Source organism: Lycium barbarum, chromosome 4 (genome assembly GCF_019175385.1).
Source record: "Lycium barbarum isolate Lr01 chromosome 4, ASM1917538v2, whole genome shotgun sequence".
NCBI lineage: Eukaryota > Viridiplantae > Streptophyta > Magnoliopsida > Solanales > Solanaceae > Lycium > Lycium barbarum.
The window spans coordinates 21,766,354-21,787,769 of NC_083340.1; the positions used below are offsets into that span (position 1 = coordinate 21,766,354).

Genomic DNA, 21,416 nt, shown 5'->3' on the forward strand with positions numbered 1-21,416 from the left:
CAACCTCCTCTACGGGTGGCGGTGTGGAAGAGCCCTCTGCCGGGGGCAAAATATCAGGGGCAATATGTGCATGGGCCCTGGTAATCCTCTGGGCCCGACTCGTCTCTCCCACAGCTGCTGACTTGGCCTTTTGGGCCGCTGACGCCTTTTTTGGAGGCATAACTACAAATATAACAATTCGTTAGGGAGGAGTCATCCTGATAACACAGCTCTATCGCACGATCTAAGACAGAAAGAAGGGTAGAATCCTAAATGCCCTGTAGCCTCCTGTTTATAGGTGTGGTGCACAACACACCGATAAACAAGACTCTACTAGACACGGTCTGTAGACATTCCGAGGACGAACCGCTCTGATACCACTTTTGTCACGACCCAACCCCGTAGGCCGTGACTAGTGCCCGATCTGGGCACTCAAACGCATTTATCAATGCTATCTCAAACTCTATCAAACGCATTCTAGTATATAGCAGAAGCCGACAAGGCTTTATTTCAAATTTAGATAATTTCCAGAAAAATTTCGGCAGAGTTTCCTTTGTTTTACGGACTATCTCATATACCCTGCACGCAGAAAATACCAACAAAGGCCACACAGGGCCAACAAAGCAACATTGAAATATATGCGGACCGGCCGCGGCGGCGAATGGGATTGCCCAAACACAACATAAGCACACATCTGTACCGAAAGACCCCAACCCACAAACATGTCTACAGACCTCTAAACAGACCAACAGAATCATATGGCGGGATAGGGCCCCGCCATACCCAAGAACGAGAATATACATATATAGAAGTGACAGACTATACCAAAAGATGGCTCTGAATAAAAGAGCGCTCCAAATGGCAGAAAAGATATCCTAGACGGACGGATCAGCAAACCTGTCGTCGGTACCTGCGCGGCATGAAAACGCAGCCCCCGAAGAAAGGGGGTCAGTACGAAATATGTACTGAATATGTAAAGCCTGAATTACAGAGACAAAATCATAACTGGTACAGAACATACGGAAAGTAAACAGAAAATCCAAGTATCGGATACGTATTTTTAAAACATGCAGAGTGTGTACAGAAACATATGTCAGATCAAATCCGGCCCCTGCCAAGGGACTCGGCAGGCAGAACGTGGCCACCCTCCCGACGCTGGTGCCACAACACAAAGGAATCAGAAAAAGGGGCATGGCCCCATAACATAATATGTCATATCAAATGGCCATAACAAATCATATCAGAATAAGCGGACATGGCACATCATACTCCACAAACCCATGTACGCGTATACCTGCCCCCTCACATCGGGGCACGGCGAACAATGCAGAGGATCACGCTTGACAACATATCCTGGCCCGGGCTCAGTGTGGGAAACATTGAGGCATCCACGAATGGAGTAGTGAGAGACTAATGCAGTTAAAATATCATAAACATTTTAATTGACTCGATGAGGCATATCAACGGCAAACCGATCCAATGAAGTCGGACGGAATCATAATAAGCGAGTTTCGGATGTTATAATAAATTACAGAGATGTAACCTTACTGAGATCGTTCCGAGTGTCAAAATAATTTATCAGACATAATAGAATATTTAAAACAATGTTTATTAGGCGATTAGAAGGGTAGTCAAAATGTTTCTTTCAAAAACCGCTCAAAAGGAACACTTAAGTACAATAAGGGTAAAATCGGGAATAGCGGGCCCACCTCGGGACAAACAAGGCGGTGGGCTCGAATTACGCATTTTTAAACTTATGGGGTCATATTCGAAGGTTATACGGACATTCTATAGCTTCCAAAGTAATTCGGGAAAAGTTTGCTAAGTTTTCAAGAAAGAGTACAAAAAGGGTTCAATCTTACTGAAAGAAAAATTGATATTTTCACTTGCGGATTCCAAGGGGCAGAAAGTCTTTCGAAGCCCGAATCCGATCCTAACATACTTAGGGCATGCCAAAAGAAGAATCGGGGTAGCTTTACATACCTTTCAAGCTCCTTACGCCTTTCCAAACTCACTTCCCGTTTCGTCAAAAATCTGCAAATGGTAAAGTTTACCAATTGTGAGTTATAGATGGTACGAATTCAATTCAACTCACATCTGTCTACCGAAATATCGGCAACACTTCCCCTATACATATAGCACCCCCGAGAATTCAACTCGGCTCAAAATCATCAACAACAACCCAAACAACAACATCAACATCAACAACAAACATTAGAAACACAATATGGCACAACTAGTCCTACTTGCCGACATAATGCCATAATGTTCATTTCAACTTCAATGTCCAAACCAATTTCAATGATCTCACATTCATTATCAAACTAGATCATCACAACATAGTTTAGAAGCATTTCATATCGTTTCCTCAAATTATACACACGATATACATAATATACAAACTTTCCGCCAAAGTCGTAACTCATTCAAAACTTCTAATCTTTGGCATACATATTCATAACATGTTTCCAACTTCCAAATTCATCAATGATCATCATAATTAACAACCAAATAACTTCATTTTCTTAATGTCGGAAAATTATACTAAAGCGACGTAAGTTTCTACGTTCCATTCCAAAACAAGCTCATATCATTTTACTTTCATTTACATTGCAAGAATCACAATAACACAACTAACACATTACACAAACTTGATTCATTCCCATTACCACTCCAATATACCACACGGCCAAAGGCTCTTTTTGCCAATTCAATCAATATTATTCCACTTTCATTTTCAATATGAATTCCATCACATTCACAACTAGAATACAACATAATTTCAATTCATCATTGGCATACAATGCATGCATACACACGGCTACACTTATATACCACACACCCACTTTGCAAACTTCCATTTCTTCATACAATCAACACATTTCTACATACTACAACATAAACAAAACTTCATAACACAAGAATAAGGGATGAATTCTTACCTTTTTCCTTAGTCTTCTTCACTTGAACAAGTGATCAAATTGAGGAACCAAGTGCTTCTTCCTCCAAGACAACTACACCAAGTTGAAGAGGCTACTCAATTTAGTAGGAAAACCACAAAATATAAATTTTTAGGACAAGATTTTTGGTGGTGAAATTGGCTAAGCCAAACCCGAAACCCTTCCCTCTTCTTTCTCTCTTGTTTGCTTGCTTGTTCTTGCTTTCAAATGGATACAAAATGAAGACTTGGTCTTCTTATAATTAATGGTCACATGGTCAAGCACATGACCATGTAAATGGGCTTGGATCTAGGCCAATTTGGCTGGCCATGCACCATGGTTTTGGGCCTCAATTCAATATATTTCATTTGAGCCCAATGAGTTATAGTCAACGTTTTGTAATTCCCGAAACTAATTTCCGAAATTCAAATTTTTGCCCTTAGGCTTATCCCACACTTTCACAACCATATCCTTTCATGCACAACTCCTAAGTCAATGAAAATCAAATTTAACCTTATTTTTCACAAATCAAAGATATTTCAAATTTTCCTAACGTGTGAAAACACGGGATATAATAACAACAATAGGTGAGGAGGTTAATTTCAGCTTCAGCTCGTCGAACGCCTTGATGCACTTCTCATCAAAATTGAATTTGGACTTTTTTTCCAAGAGTTTGCACATTTGATTTGCAATTTTGGAGAAGTCTTTGATAAACCTTCTATAGAATCCGGCGTGCCCCAAGAAACTCCGAACTCCTTTTACTGAAACGGGCGGAGGGAGTTGTGAAATCACATCGATTTTAGCTTGATCAACCTCAATCCCTTTTTCTGAAATCTTATGGCCAAGGACAATGCCCTCCTTGACCATAAAATGACACTTCTCCCAGTTGAGCACGAGGTTGGTCTCCTCACACCGTTGTAGCACCCGATCAAGATGACCCAAACATTCATCGAATGAATCTCCCACCACAGAGAAATCATCCATGAAAACTTCAAGAAAGTTTTCAACCATATCAGAGAATATGGACATCATGCATCGTTGGAAGGTAGCTGGTGCATTGGAAAGACCAAATGGCATCCGGCTGAAAGCGAATGTCCCATAGGGACAAGTGAAAGTAGTCTTTTCTTGGTCTTCCAATGCAATATTGATCTGGTTGTATCCTGAGTACCCATCCAAGAAACAATAATAAGATCTTCCAGCTAGCCGATCAAGCATTTGATCAATAAAAGGAATAGGGAAGTGATCCTTGAAAGATGCGATATTCAGCTTTCGGTAGTCCATACACACTCTCCAACCGGTGACAGTCCTTATTGGAATCAACTCATTTTTAGAGTTAGGGACAACAGTGATGCCCCCTTTCTTTGGCACACACTGAACTGGGCTTACCCATGGACTGTTGGCGATCGGGTAAACCACCCCAGCATCTAACCACTTAATAATCTCCTTCTTCACCACCTCTTGCATCAGTGGATTTAATCTTCGCTGATGCTCAACACTCGGCGAACTTTCCTCCTCCAACTGTATTCGGTGCTCACAAATTCCGGAGGGAATCCCCCTGATGTCTGCAATAGTCCAACCCAAAGCTCTTAAATGCTTCCTCAATGCTGCGATGAGTTTTTGGATTTGTCCCTCATTCAGAAGCGATGACAAAACAACTGGGAGGGTGACATTTGCTCCAAGAAACACATATTTAAGATGGGATGGAAGTTGCTTGAGGTCCAACTGCGGTGGTTCAATAATTGATGGTTTTGCTGGAGGATTTATTCGTTTCTCTAAATCAAGAGACAGTTTCTTGAGCTCATAAGAGTAAGACCCCAGACTGGTGAGTGAATTCACTGTCTCATTATATCCCTCCATTTGTTCGGCATCAAAATTCACCAAGATGGCCAATAATGCTTCACTTAAGCAATCTTCCTCCATTTTAAATTCCACTGCTTCATCCACCTCATCAACAGAGTTTATGACTGAAATACTTTGATAAGGACTAGGTAATTTCATGCCTTTGCTAGCGTGAAAAGTCACCTCCTCATCGTTCACCCAGAACTTTATTTCGTGCTTTTCGGAGTCCATAAGAGCCCTCCCTGTGGCAAGGAAAGGTCTTCCCAGAATAATAGGAATTTCTTGATCAATAGCACAATCAAGAATCACGAAATCTACCGGCAGTAGAAATTCCCCGATTTGAACCAGCACATCATCAACTACCCCAACTGGCCTTTTTATCGATCTGTCAGCCATCTGCAACCTCATGGTAGTTGGCCTTGGCATCGCTAGCCCCGATCTCTTAAAAATTTCCAGGGGCATAAGATTTATGCTAGCCCCGTTATCACACAAAGCCCTGGCAAAATTTTGCTGCCCTATGGTGCATGGAATTGTGAATGCTCCAGGATCTTCTCTCTTTTGCACTGTGGTCTTGGAAAGAATGGCACTAACGCGGTGAGTGATACCCACAGTGTCGTGTTTCAATGGATTTTTCTTCTTTGTTAAAAGATCCTTCAAATACTTAGCAAAGCCAGGCATTTCTTGAACAGCATCCATGAAAGAAATGTTCATTGTCAACTGCTTGAGTTGATCATAAAATCGCAAGCACTTCTCATCTTCTGTTTTTCTCACCAGCCTTTGAGGAAAAGGCGGTGAAGATTTAAACAATTGGCTCAAAGGGCGAAGAGCACCGGAAACTTTTGCCTTCCCCTTTTCCTGGTTTTCCACCGGTGCCTTGGGGTTATCAAGATTCTGCTCTTCTTCGGCTACAATAGGGACTTCCTCCCCTGTTTTTTCCTCCACGATATCATGAGATACATCAGGCTGCACTTCTTCTTCAACAATTTGCTCAAGCTCAATCACCTTTTTATTAGCATCTTGAAGTATTTTTCCACTTCTGGTGCTAATAGCAAGTACATTCTCCACAGAGTTTACTCCACTACCTTTTGGATTTGGAACTGTATCACTCGGTAGCTGTCCCCGTTGAGGAGTATGCACTTATCGGGAAAGGTCTCTGAATTGCACTTCAAGCTTCTAAATGGAGGCTGAATGGGATAGTTGGACCTGAGACATTCCCTTGATTGTGCTCTCTGTTCTGTCTTGATTCATCAACATTTTCTGCATCATACTCTTTAATTCAGCAGAGTCATTAGATGTGTTGCCAGCAGAGTTGTTAGCTGAATTATCTCTCCATTGTTGGGAATTGGATGCTTGCCCCCTAGGTGGAATGTAGGGGTTGGAGCTCTTGTTTCCATAATTATAGTTGTTGTAATTCCCTTGATTAGGATTTCCCTGATCATTTCTTCCATAATTATTCCCTTGGAATTGTTGTTGTGGTTTTTGCCATTGGTGATTATCGGGACCTTGATAGTTTTGCCATTGTTAACCCCTTGCGAGTTATTGACATAATTAGCATCCTCATATTGTGGCTGCCCTTCTAGATAAGTTTCGTAAGAGACTTAGTACATTCCGGGCGCATGAGGTGGCATCTCGTCGACAACATTCACACCTTTGGCTTCTTTCTCCATAAGCCTTTTCGATAATAAATCCACGGTGGTTTGCAATTGAGCGAATGCATGATCTCGCTCATGATTTTCTTTGGCCACCGCGGCAGCAGAGGGACTACCATATGATAGGACTTCGCTATCACTCGAATGCCATGCTTGATTGTGGGTAGTAAGCTTGTCGAGCAACCTAGTGATGTTGACAAAGGATTTGTCCATGAAGCATCCCCCAGCTGCAGTGTTGACATCAATTTGATTCATGGTATCTAGCCCCTTGTAGAACTTCTCGGTGAGGATTGCATCCGAAAATCCATGAGTCGGAGATTAAGCGAGATAATATTTAAAACGCTCCCATGCTGCATATAATTGTTCCCCCGAAACTTGTTTGAACTCAAAGATCTTGTCCCTAAGCTCAGCCTTTTTGCTTGGTGGAAACCATTTTTTTAAAATATATTGGCCAACTCGTTCCAGGTGTGAATAGTATTGCTGGGTAGCTGTTCATACCATTCCCTCGCTTGGCCAGACAAGGAATATTTGAAAACCCGTAATCGCAGTGCATCAACAGGAACAACACCTTGAGATTGTTGAGAACATACATGCACGAAATTCTTTAGGTGTCGAAGTGGACAATCCTCCGAAAAATTTCGGAAATAGCCTTCAAGTTTCAATAGCTGATAGATAGAACTATCAATTTTGAAATTTGCATTTCCTGTTCTAGGAGGAACTACAGCAGAAGCATAATCAGCTTCGTCGATGAATTCCGCGAATACATTCTCATCCTCCTCTTCTTCTGGTGCAGGATGGTTCACTTGGATTCCCCCTTGGTTTCCTTGATTGCGATTGTGTCTTCCTGCCATGTTCACCTGGTTCACTACAACAGCAGACAAGGTGTGATGGAATATAAAAAGTTTTAAAGAAGAGTACACAACAATCAGTAATTTCTCAACCGTATTCCCCGGCAACGGCGCCAAAATTTGATACGCTCAAATTACACCTATTAATGGCGTAAAGCGGACGTTGTCAAATATAGTAACCCAACAAGGTTGGGGTCGAATACCACAGGAAATATGGAGAGAAAAGAGTACTAATCGTATGCGATACCAGTCTTTAAATACTTTAATCCTATTCCGGATAGTTTGAATTGATTGTTGAATAATGTAATTGAATACTTTGACTTAAAATGTAATTAATGTGTGAGAGAGACTAAGGTTATGTTCCCCAATTTGATTAGATATTATGCTTCAGGTTTCAATGTGATATACTTCTAATGGTTGTTCTATGAATATGCACTTGGTCTCTTAAGGACTTCTTAATGTTTCCCAACAGTTAAGCAGTATTTCCTCTTTATGATTCTTCCGAATATAAAAGAGTTACAATTGAAGAGCGACTAATAATGCCAATTTAGACTTATTCTTATTCCTAAGTTAGTCCATTAAACGAGGGTTAACGCCTCGAGTCATTGTTATTCAATCTTACCAATATTGACTCTCTTTCCCAAGAAAAGTTAATAGAATGGTTTCGGCTAATGCTTGCAATCATTACCCAACGTTACAACTCAAAGATAGAATAAATAACTACAACCATTATGCATATATCAATAATAGAAACCCATTCACATAATACCCATCATGGGACTCACAACCTTAGAATTGAAATTAGCTACTTATAATGTTTCTTGACAGAAAAAGCTTAAAGATTAATATAATACACTTACAATGCTAAAACAAGATGGAATGAGAGTGAAGTAGTTACCTTAAATGCTCCAACCACTTCTAAGATTAAGACCTAGGGTTTGTGCCTCCAAAATAAAATCTGAACCATGAATTAAAACCCTACATTAACTATTTATAGAGCCAAAAATCGCGCTAAGTTTCTGGACAAAAATTCCCTTACGCCGCATCATTACGGACCGTAACATGTGTTATGATCCGTCCTTCAATTCGTTATTTGTCAGCTTTGATGTTACGGCCACCATGCGACGGACTGTAACCTGTGTTACGGTCCGTCCTTCTAAGGCGTACCTTGTGACATTACTTGGCAACTCTCTGGAAATTTGGCTGATGTTACGGTGATATGTTACGGACCGTAACACTACACCGTAACACTGATGGTTTCATTGAAAACTCTCTGGAAATTCAGCTCATGTTACGGTGATATGTTACGGACCGTAACACTACACCGTAACACTGATGGTTTCAATGAAAACTTTCTGGACTTTTAGGCCCTGTTACGGTTCAATGTTAAGAACCGTAACATGAGTTACGGATCCCGTTACGGTACGTAACTTGAGTTACGGACCGTCGCTTAGCTCCAATTTGTCCGTTTTTTCAGCATTACTTCTCATTTCTGATCCTTAGTTAATCAACCCTATAAAACACAAAAATAACATAAGAAACAATATAAAAACACTTAAAATCAAGCAACATTTCTAGTTACAAAGGCATAAAATGTACCAAAATTCACGGTACATCAACTTCTCATACAAAACCCTAATGTATGCCTCTTTAAAAATAAAATCCTTTTTGAATATAAAGGTAATTTATGTCTCTTTTGCAAACTCTCTTGAAAGATCGATTCTTTATAAAAGCATGTTTTGAAGGATATGATGAATTGGTTTTACACTCTTGAAATCTATTATATGTTTGATTAATGGTTAATGTGCGTGAGGGGACAAACCCACATTAAACCTAGATTGTAACAAACCCTACATATGCATGTGATATTATGAATGTTTTCCTCTATAGGAGATGCTTAATAATGATGGTTAAGGGTTGGTAATGATATTCTTATTGATGAATTAGGACATGGAATCTTTTGTAAAGAAGTTATATATTTTCAAAATATTCTTTGAAATGATTTATCTTTACGATATGGCATAATGAACCTTAATGGTAAATGGTGATGTGACTACCTTGAGATGAATTGTAATTCAGCTTTTATGCTATGAACTCTGTTGATGTGATTTTGCCTAGCCATTCAGGATGATGAGTGGTCACCGAGAATTTCATATTCCGGTGTGTTTATGCCTAGCCATTCGGGAGGATGAGTGGTCACCGAAGATTTCATATTCCGATGTTTTTATGCCTAGCCATTCGGAAGGATGAGTGGTCACCGAGGTTTTCATATTCCGGTGTGCTTACGCCTAGCCATTTGGGAGGATGAGTGGTCATCGAGGATTTCATATTCCGGTGTGCTTACGCCTAGCCATTTGGGAGGATGAGTGGTCACCGAGATTTTCATATTCCGGTGTGCTTACGCCTAGCCATTCGGGAGGATGAGTGGTCACCGGGATTTCATATTCCAGTGTGCTTACGCCTAGCCATTCGGGAGGATGAGTGGTCTCCGAGGTTTTCATATTCTGGTATGGTACGTTGTGACAAGGGAACTCTACGGTCAACCCCTCCATGTGATTGATTCTTGGGCCTGTATCGGCTTGTGTGATATTCGTAATCTCTCATGGAACTGTTGTTGACAATCATGATCAATTTGAAAGGCATAATTGAAAGTTGTAACCTGACAAAAGAACTTATAATCGGTTTTGATAATTCTTATGGAGATACACATGTTGAATACTTATTTTATATTGATTAATGGCTTTGTAAACTGTTTAACAAATGATATTAAGGATCACAAAGTGGAATGACTGTTTTTATGCTATATTTTCAGAACTGATTTCTTTATGTATCATTGTATTTTATTTTTATAATACTTGTTGTCCCCGAGGCACTCACTGAGTACGAAAGTACTCAGGCATATCATTGTTGTTTTTGATTGTATGTTAGGTAACTGAGAAGAGCAGGTTCGTGATACTCTCGACGCTTAGGAGAACTTGTTGCTGTTGTTGATATGGTGAGTCCACGTCCTTGTTAGTGGGACACTTCCTGTTTCACTTATTATTCTAGATTTTCGGGCTACGTCCCGAAGTTAGACGATTGTTGGGTCTCTTAGAAGCTCCATAGATAGTTGTCAGAATTATGGGTAGATTATCAAAAGTATCGTATGACTTGATGGGTGTTTTCCATGTTTTAGACTATTACTTATAAAGACTTCTGCTGATTTAGTTCATGTATTCATGATTTGTTACATTTAATTTATAAACTGTTGGAGGCAGGGGCGGACCCACATGGTCTCAAGTGGATTCATATGAACCCAGTTGTCAAAAAATTACAGTGTATATATATGTATATTTATTCAGTTTGTGAAAAAATAGAATGATATATTTAATATTTGACTCCACTTCAGCCAGCTGCAGTGCTCAGCGCAGTGGCAAGTGGGTTCAAAAATTTCTCAATGGTCCCGAGTTCGAAACCCAACTACAACAAATCAGAGACCTTTTTTTATCTTTTAGTCATTTAAAATTAAAATTCCACCGGTCAAAACCTACTGTGCTAATTTAACCACACAAGTAATAATATTATGTCATCCACTGAGCACAGCAATCGTCCCTTACGGCTTACTCCTTTTCCTTTTATTTTTTTATTTTTTTTCAATTTCTAATATAATATAATAGAATTAAAATAAAAAAGGACCCAAATCTTAATCTAAAAGGATACTAAAAATTGAAACCCCCAAATCTCAAGTTCATCATCTCTCAAGTCTCAGCCGAAGCAAATTTGACCATCAAGTTCGGCTCTTGCATCAACACAACACCAAACATCGATCAAGTTCGCCTCTTTGTCCTTTACTCTGTACTTCCATATAAATAAAATTATTGTGGCTGTTTTTTATTTCTTCCCTTGAGAAAAACCCTACCACTTAAAATTGAAGAAAATTGATTTTGTGATTTTGGGATTTTGGATGCTAAATATAAGCATGTAATGGAAGGAATAGGTAGAATGAAAACAAGGTTTTCATAATAAAATAGTTCTCAAGCATGATGCCATTTTTTCTACAGTTATAATAAAACTCTATAATAGAATAGAAGAGTTAATGATAATGAACCTTTTTCCTATGTCTTAGCTTTTTGTTGCTGCCCTCTCTATTCTGTTATATTATTGTTCAAACTTCGAATTAGAATTTTAATTTTGTAATCCAGTTTCAAAGTCCAATGAAGAGATATTTCTCTATGGTATCGTCCAAGTTTCCACAACCAAGTTCATCCTCTCAAAATGTTCCTCGTGTGGAAGAAAACTTGAACCAGTTAGAAGAAAATCATCATTCTGCTAAAAAACAAAAGCAAGGAGTAGATTTGGATTCTCTACCAGCATATCCAAATAAAAGAATACCCATTTTGGACTATCATCCAGATGAACGTGATGAGATTAGACGAGCATATATCCAAAGGGGTCCTCATCAACCTCGACTTCCTAGGTTTCCTCAAACAGATTTTTACGGATATAAACGTCGTTTTAATCGTAAATGGTATAAAAAATATCATGATTGGTTGGAGTATAGTGTGGTAGAAGATGCTGCTTATTGTTTGTGTTGTTATTTATTTAAAGATGAAAGCATTCATCAAGGTGGAGGCAAAGCATTTTCAAGTATAGGGTTCAAGAGTTGGCACAAAAAGAAAAGATTAGATGCGCACGTTGGTGAGTTGAACAGTGATCACAACCAAGCAAAGAAGAAGTGTGAAGATCTAATGCGACAAGAACAGTCAATTCAAGTTGAGTTTGTAAAGCCGGATAATAAAGATAAGCTTGAGCACAAAATTCGTTTAAAGGCTTCAATTGAGGTGGTGAGACTCCTCTTGAATCAAGGATTGGCATTTCGTGAACATCGTGAAGATAAATCATCATTAAACAAGGGTAACTTTCTTGAAATTCTTTCATGGTATGCGAAGCGATGTGATAAAATTAGTGATATTGTGTTGAAGAAAGCTCCAAAAAACAATCAGTTGACTTCTCATAAAATTCAAAAAGATATTATCACCGCATGTAAGTTGGAAACAATTAAAGCTATTATGGAGGACCTAAATGGTGACTATTTCTCATTGCTAGTTGACGAATCTTGTGATGTGTCACGTAAGGAGCAAATGGCAATTGTTTTGCGATATGTTGATAGATGGGGATCTGTGGTGGAACGCTTTATTGGGATTGTTCATGTTCGTAATACTAGTGCTCTATGTTTAAAAGAAGCAATTGTTAACTACCTTGCTCAACATTCTTTGAGTTTATCTAATATACGTGGACAATGCTATGATGGAGCAAGCAATATGCAAGGGCGTCTAAGTGGCCTTAAAATTTTGATTCAACAGGAAAGTAGATCAGCTCATGCGATTCATTGTTTTGCTCATCAACTTCAATTGACTCTTGTCGGGGTATCTAAAAAATGTCTTCCAGTTGGAGAACTTGTATTGTTGGTTTCTAATGTCTTAAATGTAGTGGGAGGTTCTTTTAAACGCGTGGATGAACTTCGAGAATCTCAAGCAGAAAAAGTTCAAGAGGCACTAGATATGGGCGAGGTTGAAACTGGTAAGGGCTTGAATCAAAAGCTTGGTCTTTCTAGAGCTGCTGATACTCGTTGGGGTTCACACTACAAATCATTTAAGAACTTCATTAGTATGTTTGGCTCTATTACTATTGTTGTTGATTCCGAATGTGTTGAAGATAGTTGTAAGGCAACAGGATATCTTAGAGTTTGTCAAACATTTGAAATTGCATTCATATTGCACTTAATGAGAGATATTTTGGCGATTACAAATGAGCTTAATGAATCCTTACAAAAGAAGGAACAAGATATTGCAAATGCCATGTTACTTGTTAAAGTGGCGAAGAAACGATTGCAAGATCTGAGAGAGGAAGGATGGGATCCACTTATCGAGAATGTGTCCGCATTTTGTGTCAAGTATGATATCTTGATACCTAATTTTGATGAGTTCTACATTAATTTTAGAATATCTCGACGTAAAGTTGCGGAGCATACTTTCTCACATCACTATCATGTCGATATATTTTTTAAGATTATTGATTGGCAACTTCAAGAACTCAATGATCGTTTTAATGAGGAGAGAACGGATTTGCTTATTGGAGTTGCTTGCTTGAATCCAGTTGACTCATTTTCTAGTTTTGACATCAATAAAATATTGAGAATGTCTGAATTATATCCTGATGATTTTGGTGAAGATATAATGGTTACTCTTAAAAATCAGCTTGAGACTTATATCGTTGATGTCCGTGATGTTGATGAAAGGTTCTCCAACTTGAAAGGTCTTGGTGATCTTTATAAAGAGCTAGTTAAGGCAAAGAAACATTTAAATTATCCCTTTGTGTTTCGCCTTGTAAAATTTGCATTGCTCCTACCGGTCACCACCGCTACAGTTGAAAGAGCTTTTTCGGCGATGAAGTTGATAAAGAGTGAATTGCGAAATCGAATGGATGACGACTTCATGAACGGTTGTATGGTGCCTTATGTAGAAAAATATATATTTAAGACTGTTTCTGATGAGAGTATTATGAATAGGTTTCAAAAAATGAAAACTCGTAGAGTACAATTGTAATAATATATTTTAATTAATCAAACTTTATTTTGGTACTACTATCAATCTTATGGTCAAGAATTTGGAATTCTCTGTAACTTTCTATAGCTATCTGTTTGGAAGTGGAGAGCCTGCTAATAATTCTCAGGCTACTTGCAACCAGGAAAAGGCTTCAACTAATGATCGTGCCCCAAAGCCAGCTGCTTCAACTACAATGGAGGCATCCTATTTGATGGACAAACAAGGAAGGAAGAATCTGCTGCTCATAAGCTTTACTAGAATAGTATGTCATTTTTACTTTTTTAGTCCTTGATGGAGTTTGTTACGTGAAAATACAATACAACTTGGTGAACTGCACACATCTTTTTAGATTGATCTATCATGACTTATTCGCTTCCGTTTTTTTTTTTTGCATTGATTTGAATTGCTTGTCCTTGTGCCGAGGGTCTACCACAAAATAATATCTCTACCTCTCATTTGAATGTTTTTGTTCACTCTATTTTTTTCATATATTGAACCCGCTTAGTAAAAATCCTGGGTCCGCCACTGGTTGGAGGCGAATGTTGAACCTGGCGGGTTGAAGTATCATTATTGTGTTGCTTAGGTTCTTCCGATGTTGTTCATGACGTCGGATGCCGATCACTTCTAGGGTGGGTTTTGGGGCGTGACAAGCTTGGTATCAGAGCCTAGGTTTAAATACGTCCTAGGATTATTGTCATCTGTGTCTGTGCAGCTGTGTCTAGTGGAGTTTTCCTTGTGCAGCCTGATCACCTGCATGACCTAGAAACTCCCAGGACATTTATAGGTGTTTCCTATTCTTCTTGATTCTAGATTGTGTTGTAGATCTTAAAGTCCTTTTTAGGATCGTTCTAATTCGCTCTTTAATTCGTGCCTTACAGAAATGACTCTGACGCGATCCAAAAATGGTAAACGAGGACATCCCGTGAAAGTTAACCGAAATCTTGGGGGCGCAAATGCTGGTAATAGAAATGATGCTGGAAATCAAACACTGATGAGTCGTGAAATTACGCGATATTCGATGCTAATTCCTTAAGTTTTTGTGATTCTTTAAGCACTTTTGTTGTTACTTTTTGTGTTTTTATGTTGTTTTGTAGGAAAAGATGCCCGGAGAGCATAACGGAGCAAAACGGACCAAAATAGAGCAAAAATAGAACAAATCAACGTTTCTGGCACTACATGCTAATAGTATGTGGTGCAGCATGTTGAACATGCTAGCAGCATGTGGTGCAGCATCGTTGCCAGAGAAAGTGGCACCATGTGCGAGTAGCACATGGCGCAGCATGTGCAACATGCGAGCAGCATGTTGTGCAGCATGTGGTGACAGAGAAATTGTCACCAGATGCTACGATTTTGGCACAACATACGATTAGCATGTTGAACATGCGAATAGCATGTTGTGCAACATGTTGTGCAAGAAGGTATTATGGTCCAGATTTTGTTCCCGTTTTTGGAATAATATAAATACTCTTTTAGGGTTTGTAATATATATCTTTGGCAGTTTATTTTACAAGTTTTGAAGAGTAGGTTTCTATACCACACTTTGGGGTTGAAGATTTGAAGATTTGGTTGAGTATTTCTTAAACCTTTAATTCATTTCTTCAATTCCTTGCTTTGTATTGTATATCTAAGTGTGTAGTATTTATTTTCTTCACTTGAATCTTGTTTATGGAAATATTCTATGATTAAAGTGTTGAATGAAACTCTTGTTTTGCTTATGTATTGAATGATTCTTATTGTTATTGAAGTGGGTCTTTGTTGATTTAATTAATCTCGTTCTTGAATGTTTCCAAAGGGATTAGCTAACCCTAGGACTCACCCATCTACCTAGATTGAGCTCGGAATAGAAAGTCTAGGTTGGGAAAGATTAATTAACAAGAATTTGGGTCATTAAACTCATCTAATAACTTGAGCTCGGAAGAGGATAGTTACTTGAGGTTAAATTGATTATGCCTAATATCACACTCTAAGGCTTGGAAAGCTTAGAGTGAAATTCATTGATTTGGTTGGAAGACTTTCAATGAGATTTTAGAAATCATTATCTATTAACATAAACCCGTTCTTAGTTGCAAAATCGTGAAATACATTGGATCGTTACTTGAGTGTAATCTCCTATTATCCAAGCTTGTGGTCATTGATCATTTTACTTGCTTTCTAGGTTAGTTTACATTTCCGCATTAGTTATAATTTTCTCAAACAAAAACCAAAATATTATCCTTCATTTGGCTTTAGCGTAGTTGGTGAAAGTTCCTTACTTTCTTAATCGCCTAGCATATTGTTCCCTGTGGGATCGACCCCTACTCATAGTTGGGTAAATATATTGCATACGACCGTTTACACTTTCTCTTTGAAGAGTGTATTTGGACGTTATCAAAAATGGCGCCGTTGCCGGGGAACAATTTGGTGTATTTGAGTTAGTTTGGGATTTAAGCTAACTTGCTTTCGTTCAAACTTTCATTGCTTTATTTTATCTTTAAAAAAAACATGGCATCTTGGAATGTAAATGAAAATGGGTTTTATGGTTGCAATCCATATTTTGATGACCCATGTCCATATTGTGAAGGACCCCACTTTTGGCAAGATTGTGAATATGCTCCCGGGAGAGAGATGTGTGCACCGTCTCAATCCTATGATGAGAGTATTTGTAATATATATGGTGGCCAAGGTGGACATTGGGGTGATTGTCCCAATTATTTCGCTTCCCCTCCCCCAAGTTGTTCTAACGAAAATGCTAGCTGTGTTTTTGAGTTTGACAGGGACAACAACATGACAAGTGAAGGACAAAGTTCCGGATATGAAGGCATCATGGCAATGCTCCAAACATACTTAGATCGAGAAGCTAAAATGGAGGAAGAGCGAAAGCTCCTCCAACAATCCGTTTTAGAAAATGGAGAAGCCATAAAAAGAATGAATGATTCATTTGAGGATGTCAATTCCTCAATTGTCATTGAAGTGTCGACTCCTCAAAATGAAATGGTTGAAGAAGAGATTTCAAGTTTACAAGATGAACCCGAAAATTCTTGTGACCACGACGAAAGTTGTGAAATTGAAGAAATGGTTCAACTTGAAGAAGAAGAGCATAATCTTGAAGAAGAAATCTCCAATTCTCAAAAAGAAGAAGTTGAGAAAATTTTGAAAAGCATAATGGGGAGGAATGAACAATATGGGCAAGTCTTGACCAAATTGTGGAAAGAAGTTCAACATGGAGATGGTGAAACTACCCAAAAGGTATATCTCACCATGGATGGATTTTTACAAGAGTTGGACGACTCTCACAATGAAGAAAATCTTGACAAAATGGAAATTTTGAGCCAAGGTTGGCTAATGAATCAAGCTCAACAAATTGAAGCCTATGGAAATCACCGTGAAGGTATTTCATGGATGATGGAAGAATTTCTAAAAATACATGTTGAGCAAAGTCAAGAAGTGGAGCTACTTGAAATTACTATCCAAATATTGGAGGCCGAATTGAATGCAAAGATTGAGGCATGTAATGCTTAATATCAAAGAACCATGAATTATAATTTTGAGTTGGTTTCCAATGAAGAAGAGGTCAAGATTGATTTTGATGAGCTAATGGCGAATTGCCAACCTACCAACCCAAAAATAGTGAATGATGCCAAGATTGAAGAAATGATACTAGAGTTGCATAAAAAAGTTCATGAAATGGTTTTTGAAGACTCTAGTTCATTTTTGGGTGAGGATGTCAAAACTCATGCAAATTTGGAATTTAAGCGCGTTGGACCTCATTCCAACCATTTTTCAACATTATGCTTGGTTAGTGAAATGAAAGTTAAACTAACCGAGCCTATAGAGAATTTGGAGATGAAGATCAAAGCGTTTTCATTTTGAAGTTTGCTATGCCAAGAAGACAAAATGACATGCCTCACTTACGAGCCAAGAAGTGCAAAATGCGACACCCGAGAGTTGGCCTCTTTCCTTTCCTACCACCGCCTCACGAGCATCACCGGAATCTTGATTCAAAGTTGGGGCGCAAATTCATATCTTCCAAATGGAAGGAAAAGTGATAAAGGTAACCGTCGTGCCGCGACGTTAACTTAAGCGCTTAGTGGGAGGCAACCCATCGTTTTAAAAGTTTTAAATCATTTTTGAAATTTTATTTTTTAGAATAGTTTAGTTTATAGTTTTTGACTAATCTGCAAAGTTTTAGAATTTTTGGAGTTGTTTTGAGCATATCTGATATCTGGACAGCCCCCAAAACCAGTAAAAGCTGCGAATTTTTTTTTTCTGGTGTCATAACATGCGAATCGCATGTCGAGTCGCACATGATGACAAAAAAAATAATTGGTGACATCACATGTGAATCGCATGTAGGGTCGCATGTCACGCCAGTTAAAAAAAAATATTATGTTTTGTTTAGATTATGTGCAACGAGGACGCTGCAATGTTTACAGTTGGGGGTGGCACGTGGTAGCATATTATAGTTTGAAACTTGCTCAAAATTTTTGAAAATTTTGTTCTTTTGACATGTTGTGGATTAGTCACTCATATTATTTTATTTTCTTTGAGGAAAAATGTGGAAACTCTTGGCTTGTTTGGTACTAATAGAGTTAGTCTCTTGCATGTGAAATTGAAATGCAAATACCCCTCCAAATTGTTTTGTGAAAGTTAAAAAGCAAGGTGCATAGGAAATAATGATCTTTGTGACAACTTTTTGGCTCATTTGGTGACTCTTTACCTACTAGTTGTGTTTACTTTGGATTATGAGATATTACACTAGTTGATCCATCTAGACTAGTTCATATGCCATGTGTGGTGAGTGTTTGTTGAATAAATCTTGTGTTTACTTTTATCATCTAGAACTTGCCCAGTTAGTCGTTCAATGCTAATTTTGATTATGTTGGTTGGAGAGATGACCTTGGGCTATCTTTGTGATTTCTGAAAAAAGTCTCTTTAGCCTTTCTAGCCTACCATTGTATAAATAATATCACTAGTAACCCCATTTGAGCCTACGACCTTTTCTTTTATTGCCACATTACAAGCCTTTACCCTTTTTGACGAAGAGTCTCTCTTTTGAACCTTTCCCTCCGTGAACATGAAATTGTGAATTTGAGGCCAAAAGCCTAAGTTAGGGGTGTTAGTGTTGGTTGAGAGTGGTGAAGGTTGGTGTTGTGGAAAAGTCAAAAGAAAGGAAGAAAATTTGGAAAATACAAAAAGGTTGCAAACTTTTTGTGTAAAAAAAAACAATTTGAATAATTGGGAAAAATAGTATGCAAAGGAAGGAGTGATGTTTTGAAATGAAGAGGAAAGTGGACAAAAAGTATGTGTAATGTTCAAGGAGGGCGTAGTCACTTGTATCCCAAATACTTCCTTCCCTAAGCCTACATTACAAGCTTAAAAAGTCCCTATGTGATCTCCAACTAAATGTTCTTGAGTTAGTGATGATTGAAAATAAGGGCAAGCTTATGGTGTGATATTTGTTAGCACTAGAATTTCTTTATTGAGTGTGAGTGACTTTGTGTATTTGTCCCTTGTATTGTTGTTGTGAATATAGTGATTTTGGGACTTTTTTTTCTTGTGAGGGCATATGGATTACGATAGATTGGTGATGTTGAAAAACCCAAAGTTGAGTCAACTGAGCATATCTAGTAAGCTAGTGGTTTTGAGTCACTTAATGAGGCTTGAGTGTTGTTGCTTGATGGTTTTAAATCTCTATTGCATTCTTGAAATTGTATTTTGAAATGGGGGAGTTATTTGGTTGAAGCTTCACTTTCTTGTAGCCTAATTGTTGGTACCAACCAAAGTCATGTTTTTGTGCTTAAAGTGGATCCTCATTGAGATTTTTGTTTTAATTTGCATGAGGACAAGCTGTTACACCTCGGAAAATCCTATGCACGTACGATGGGTATAGCATCTAGGAAGGGCTTAAGTGTATATGTTTTACGAATGTCCGGAATGGTTAATTAGTGAATCCTTGGGAAATAAGATGTTGCAGAAAATTATTCAGCACAGTGGTCGTATAGCACAATACGGCCCGTAAAGTGATTTACGGACCGTATAGTGCAATCGTTTTCCATCGACCAAAAATCTCAAGTTTCTGGCAAGTGTTGGCATGGTTAGATACGACCCAGGTCGTAAATTGCCATGATTTCCAAACCAAACTTTCTGTTTCTTAGATGATTAAATACGGTCGTGGAGGACGGACCGTAAATCAAAATACGATCTGTATATGGTGGTTTACGACCACTATTCACCCGACCAGAATTCATTAAAGATCAGATTTTGTGATTTTAAAAAGGGACTTAAGCTCATTTCATTTCATTTTTCCTCAAGACAACTCAGGAGACTTCTAGAACTCTCCAAATAATTCCTCCCCAAGAATACCAAGAAAATCCAAGGAAACCTAAGATCATCAACACAAATTTTATAGAATCAAGTGTAAGAACTCAATAAAGGATCATCCAAGTCAAGAAATCTTACAAAGGGTGAAACTAGGGTTTTGGTCAATTGAAGTATTTCAACTTAAGGATTGCTCAACCATCATCCAAGGTAAGCTTAGACACTTGAAATGTGAAAGATCATAGAAATGGGTCATTATTGAGTGAGTAGTGACATAAATGAATGATAGTGGAATGGAACTAGGAATGTCGAAGTGTTATGAGTACAAATACGTTATAAATGATTTTTATATCATGAGACAGGCATTAAATGCATGAAAACGTAAAGACAAGCCATAAGGTTAAATATGGGGGAAATTGGAGGGAAACGGTGAATTTTGCTAAATGCGTAAATGACGATTGTCGATTGTGATAGTGCGAATAATATTATGAATATTGGGAGTTGATATAGAACATGATAAAGGTAGTAAGAGCAAAGGAGACGCGGTCCAACTTTTCCTAGAATTAGCGATGCGTTCTTGTAGTTAGTTTACTAATGTTAATCCGAATTCTCTTATGAAGGTAACGACGCGATATCGAAGGAGAGCAAGTGAGTGGTAGCCTAGCTAAGCGGTCAAGGTATGTGAGGCTAGTCCCTCCTTCTAACGGCATGAATCTTATAACATGAATTCCTATCTATTGCATGAGTTCCTATAATCCGGAAAACTATAAGTCTAAAGCCATAATGTCTATATAGTAGTTACCATGATAATGATGTTATTCATCGCTTACACTCACCTTACACACTAGTTCCTTCATGGTGAGGCAGAGTATCAGTAATTGTCCCATAACATAATCGGGGGATCACGACCTTACGTCACCCCGATAGAGTACAGTTGATCATGAGCTTTATGCATGCATTATGATGAGATAAGCATATGTTGAAAAGTATGATATTATGAGTATTTTATGTTGAGCATGTCATGATCGCATTACACCGGGCCTAGTTGGCCGGGCAGACACCGCTTCGGCGGGCGGCTATGCGGATACACCATGACCCCCCCTCGGGCATGGGCAGACACCACTAGTGGGCGGCATGAGATGGTACCCCGGACGCGGGAGGCCTGGACGCGGGCTCACATTATTGATTATTACACCGTTCCGACATGGACGGGCAGCTTGCATGTTATACATTTATGATATGATAATGAGCATGAGTAAGACAGTTTGCATTTTGTCTCTT

General features: G+C 38.5%; 1 protein-coding gene and 1 non-coding gene across 2 annotated transcripts; both read left to right on the top strand.

The window, feature by feature from the left end:
• The first annotated feature begins 6,707 nt into the window (after window positions 1-6,707).
• On the top strand, window positions 6,708-6,814 carry LOC132638893 (small nucleolar RNA R71). The gene has a single exon (XR_009581953.1). It is a non-coding gene; the product is annotated as a small nucleolar RNA R71 (small nucleolar RNA).
• Window positions 6,815-11,447: 4,633 nt separating this feature from the next.
• LOC132637269 (uncharacterized) lies at window positions 11,448-15,105 on the top strand. Its single transcript, XM_060354381.1, has 3 exons — window positions 11,448-13,834; window positions 13,926-14,100; window positions 15,037-15,105. The coding sequence occupies exons 1-3, from the start codon at window positions 11,448-11,450 to the stop codon at window positions 15,103-15,105; spliced, it is 2,631 nt and encodes an 876-aa protein (XP_060210364.1).
• Window positions 15,106-21,416: the final 6,311 nt, after the last annotated feature.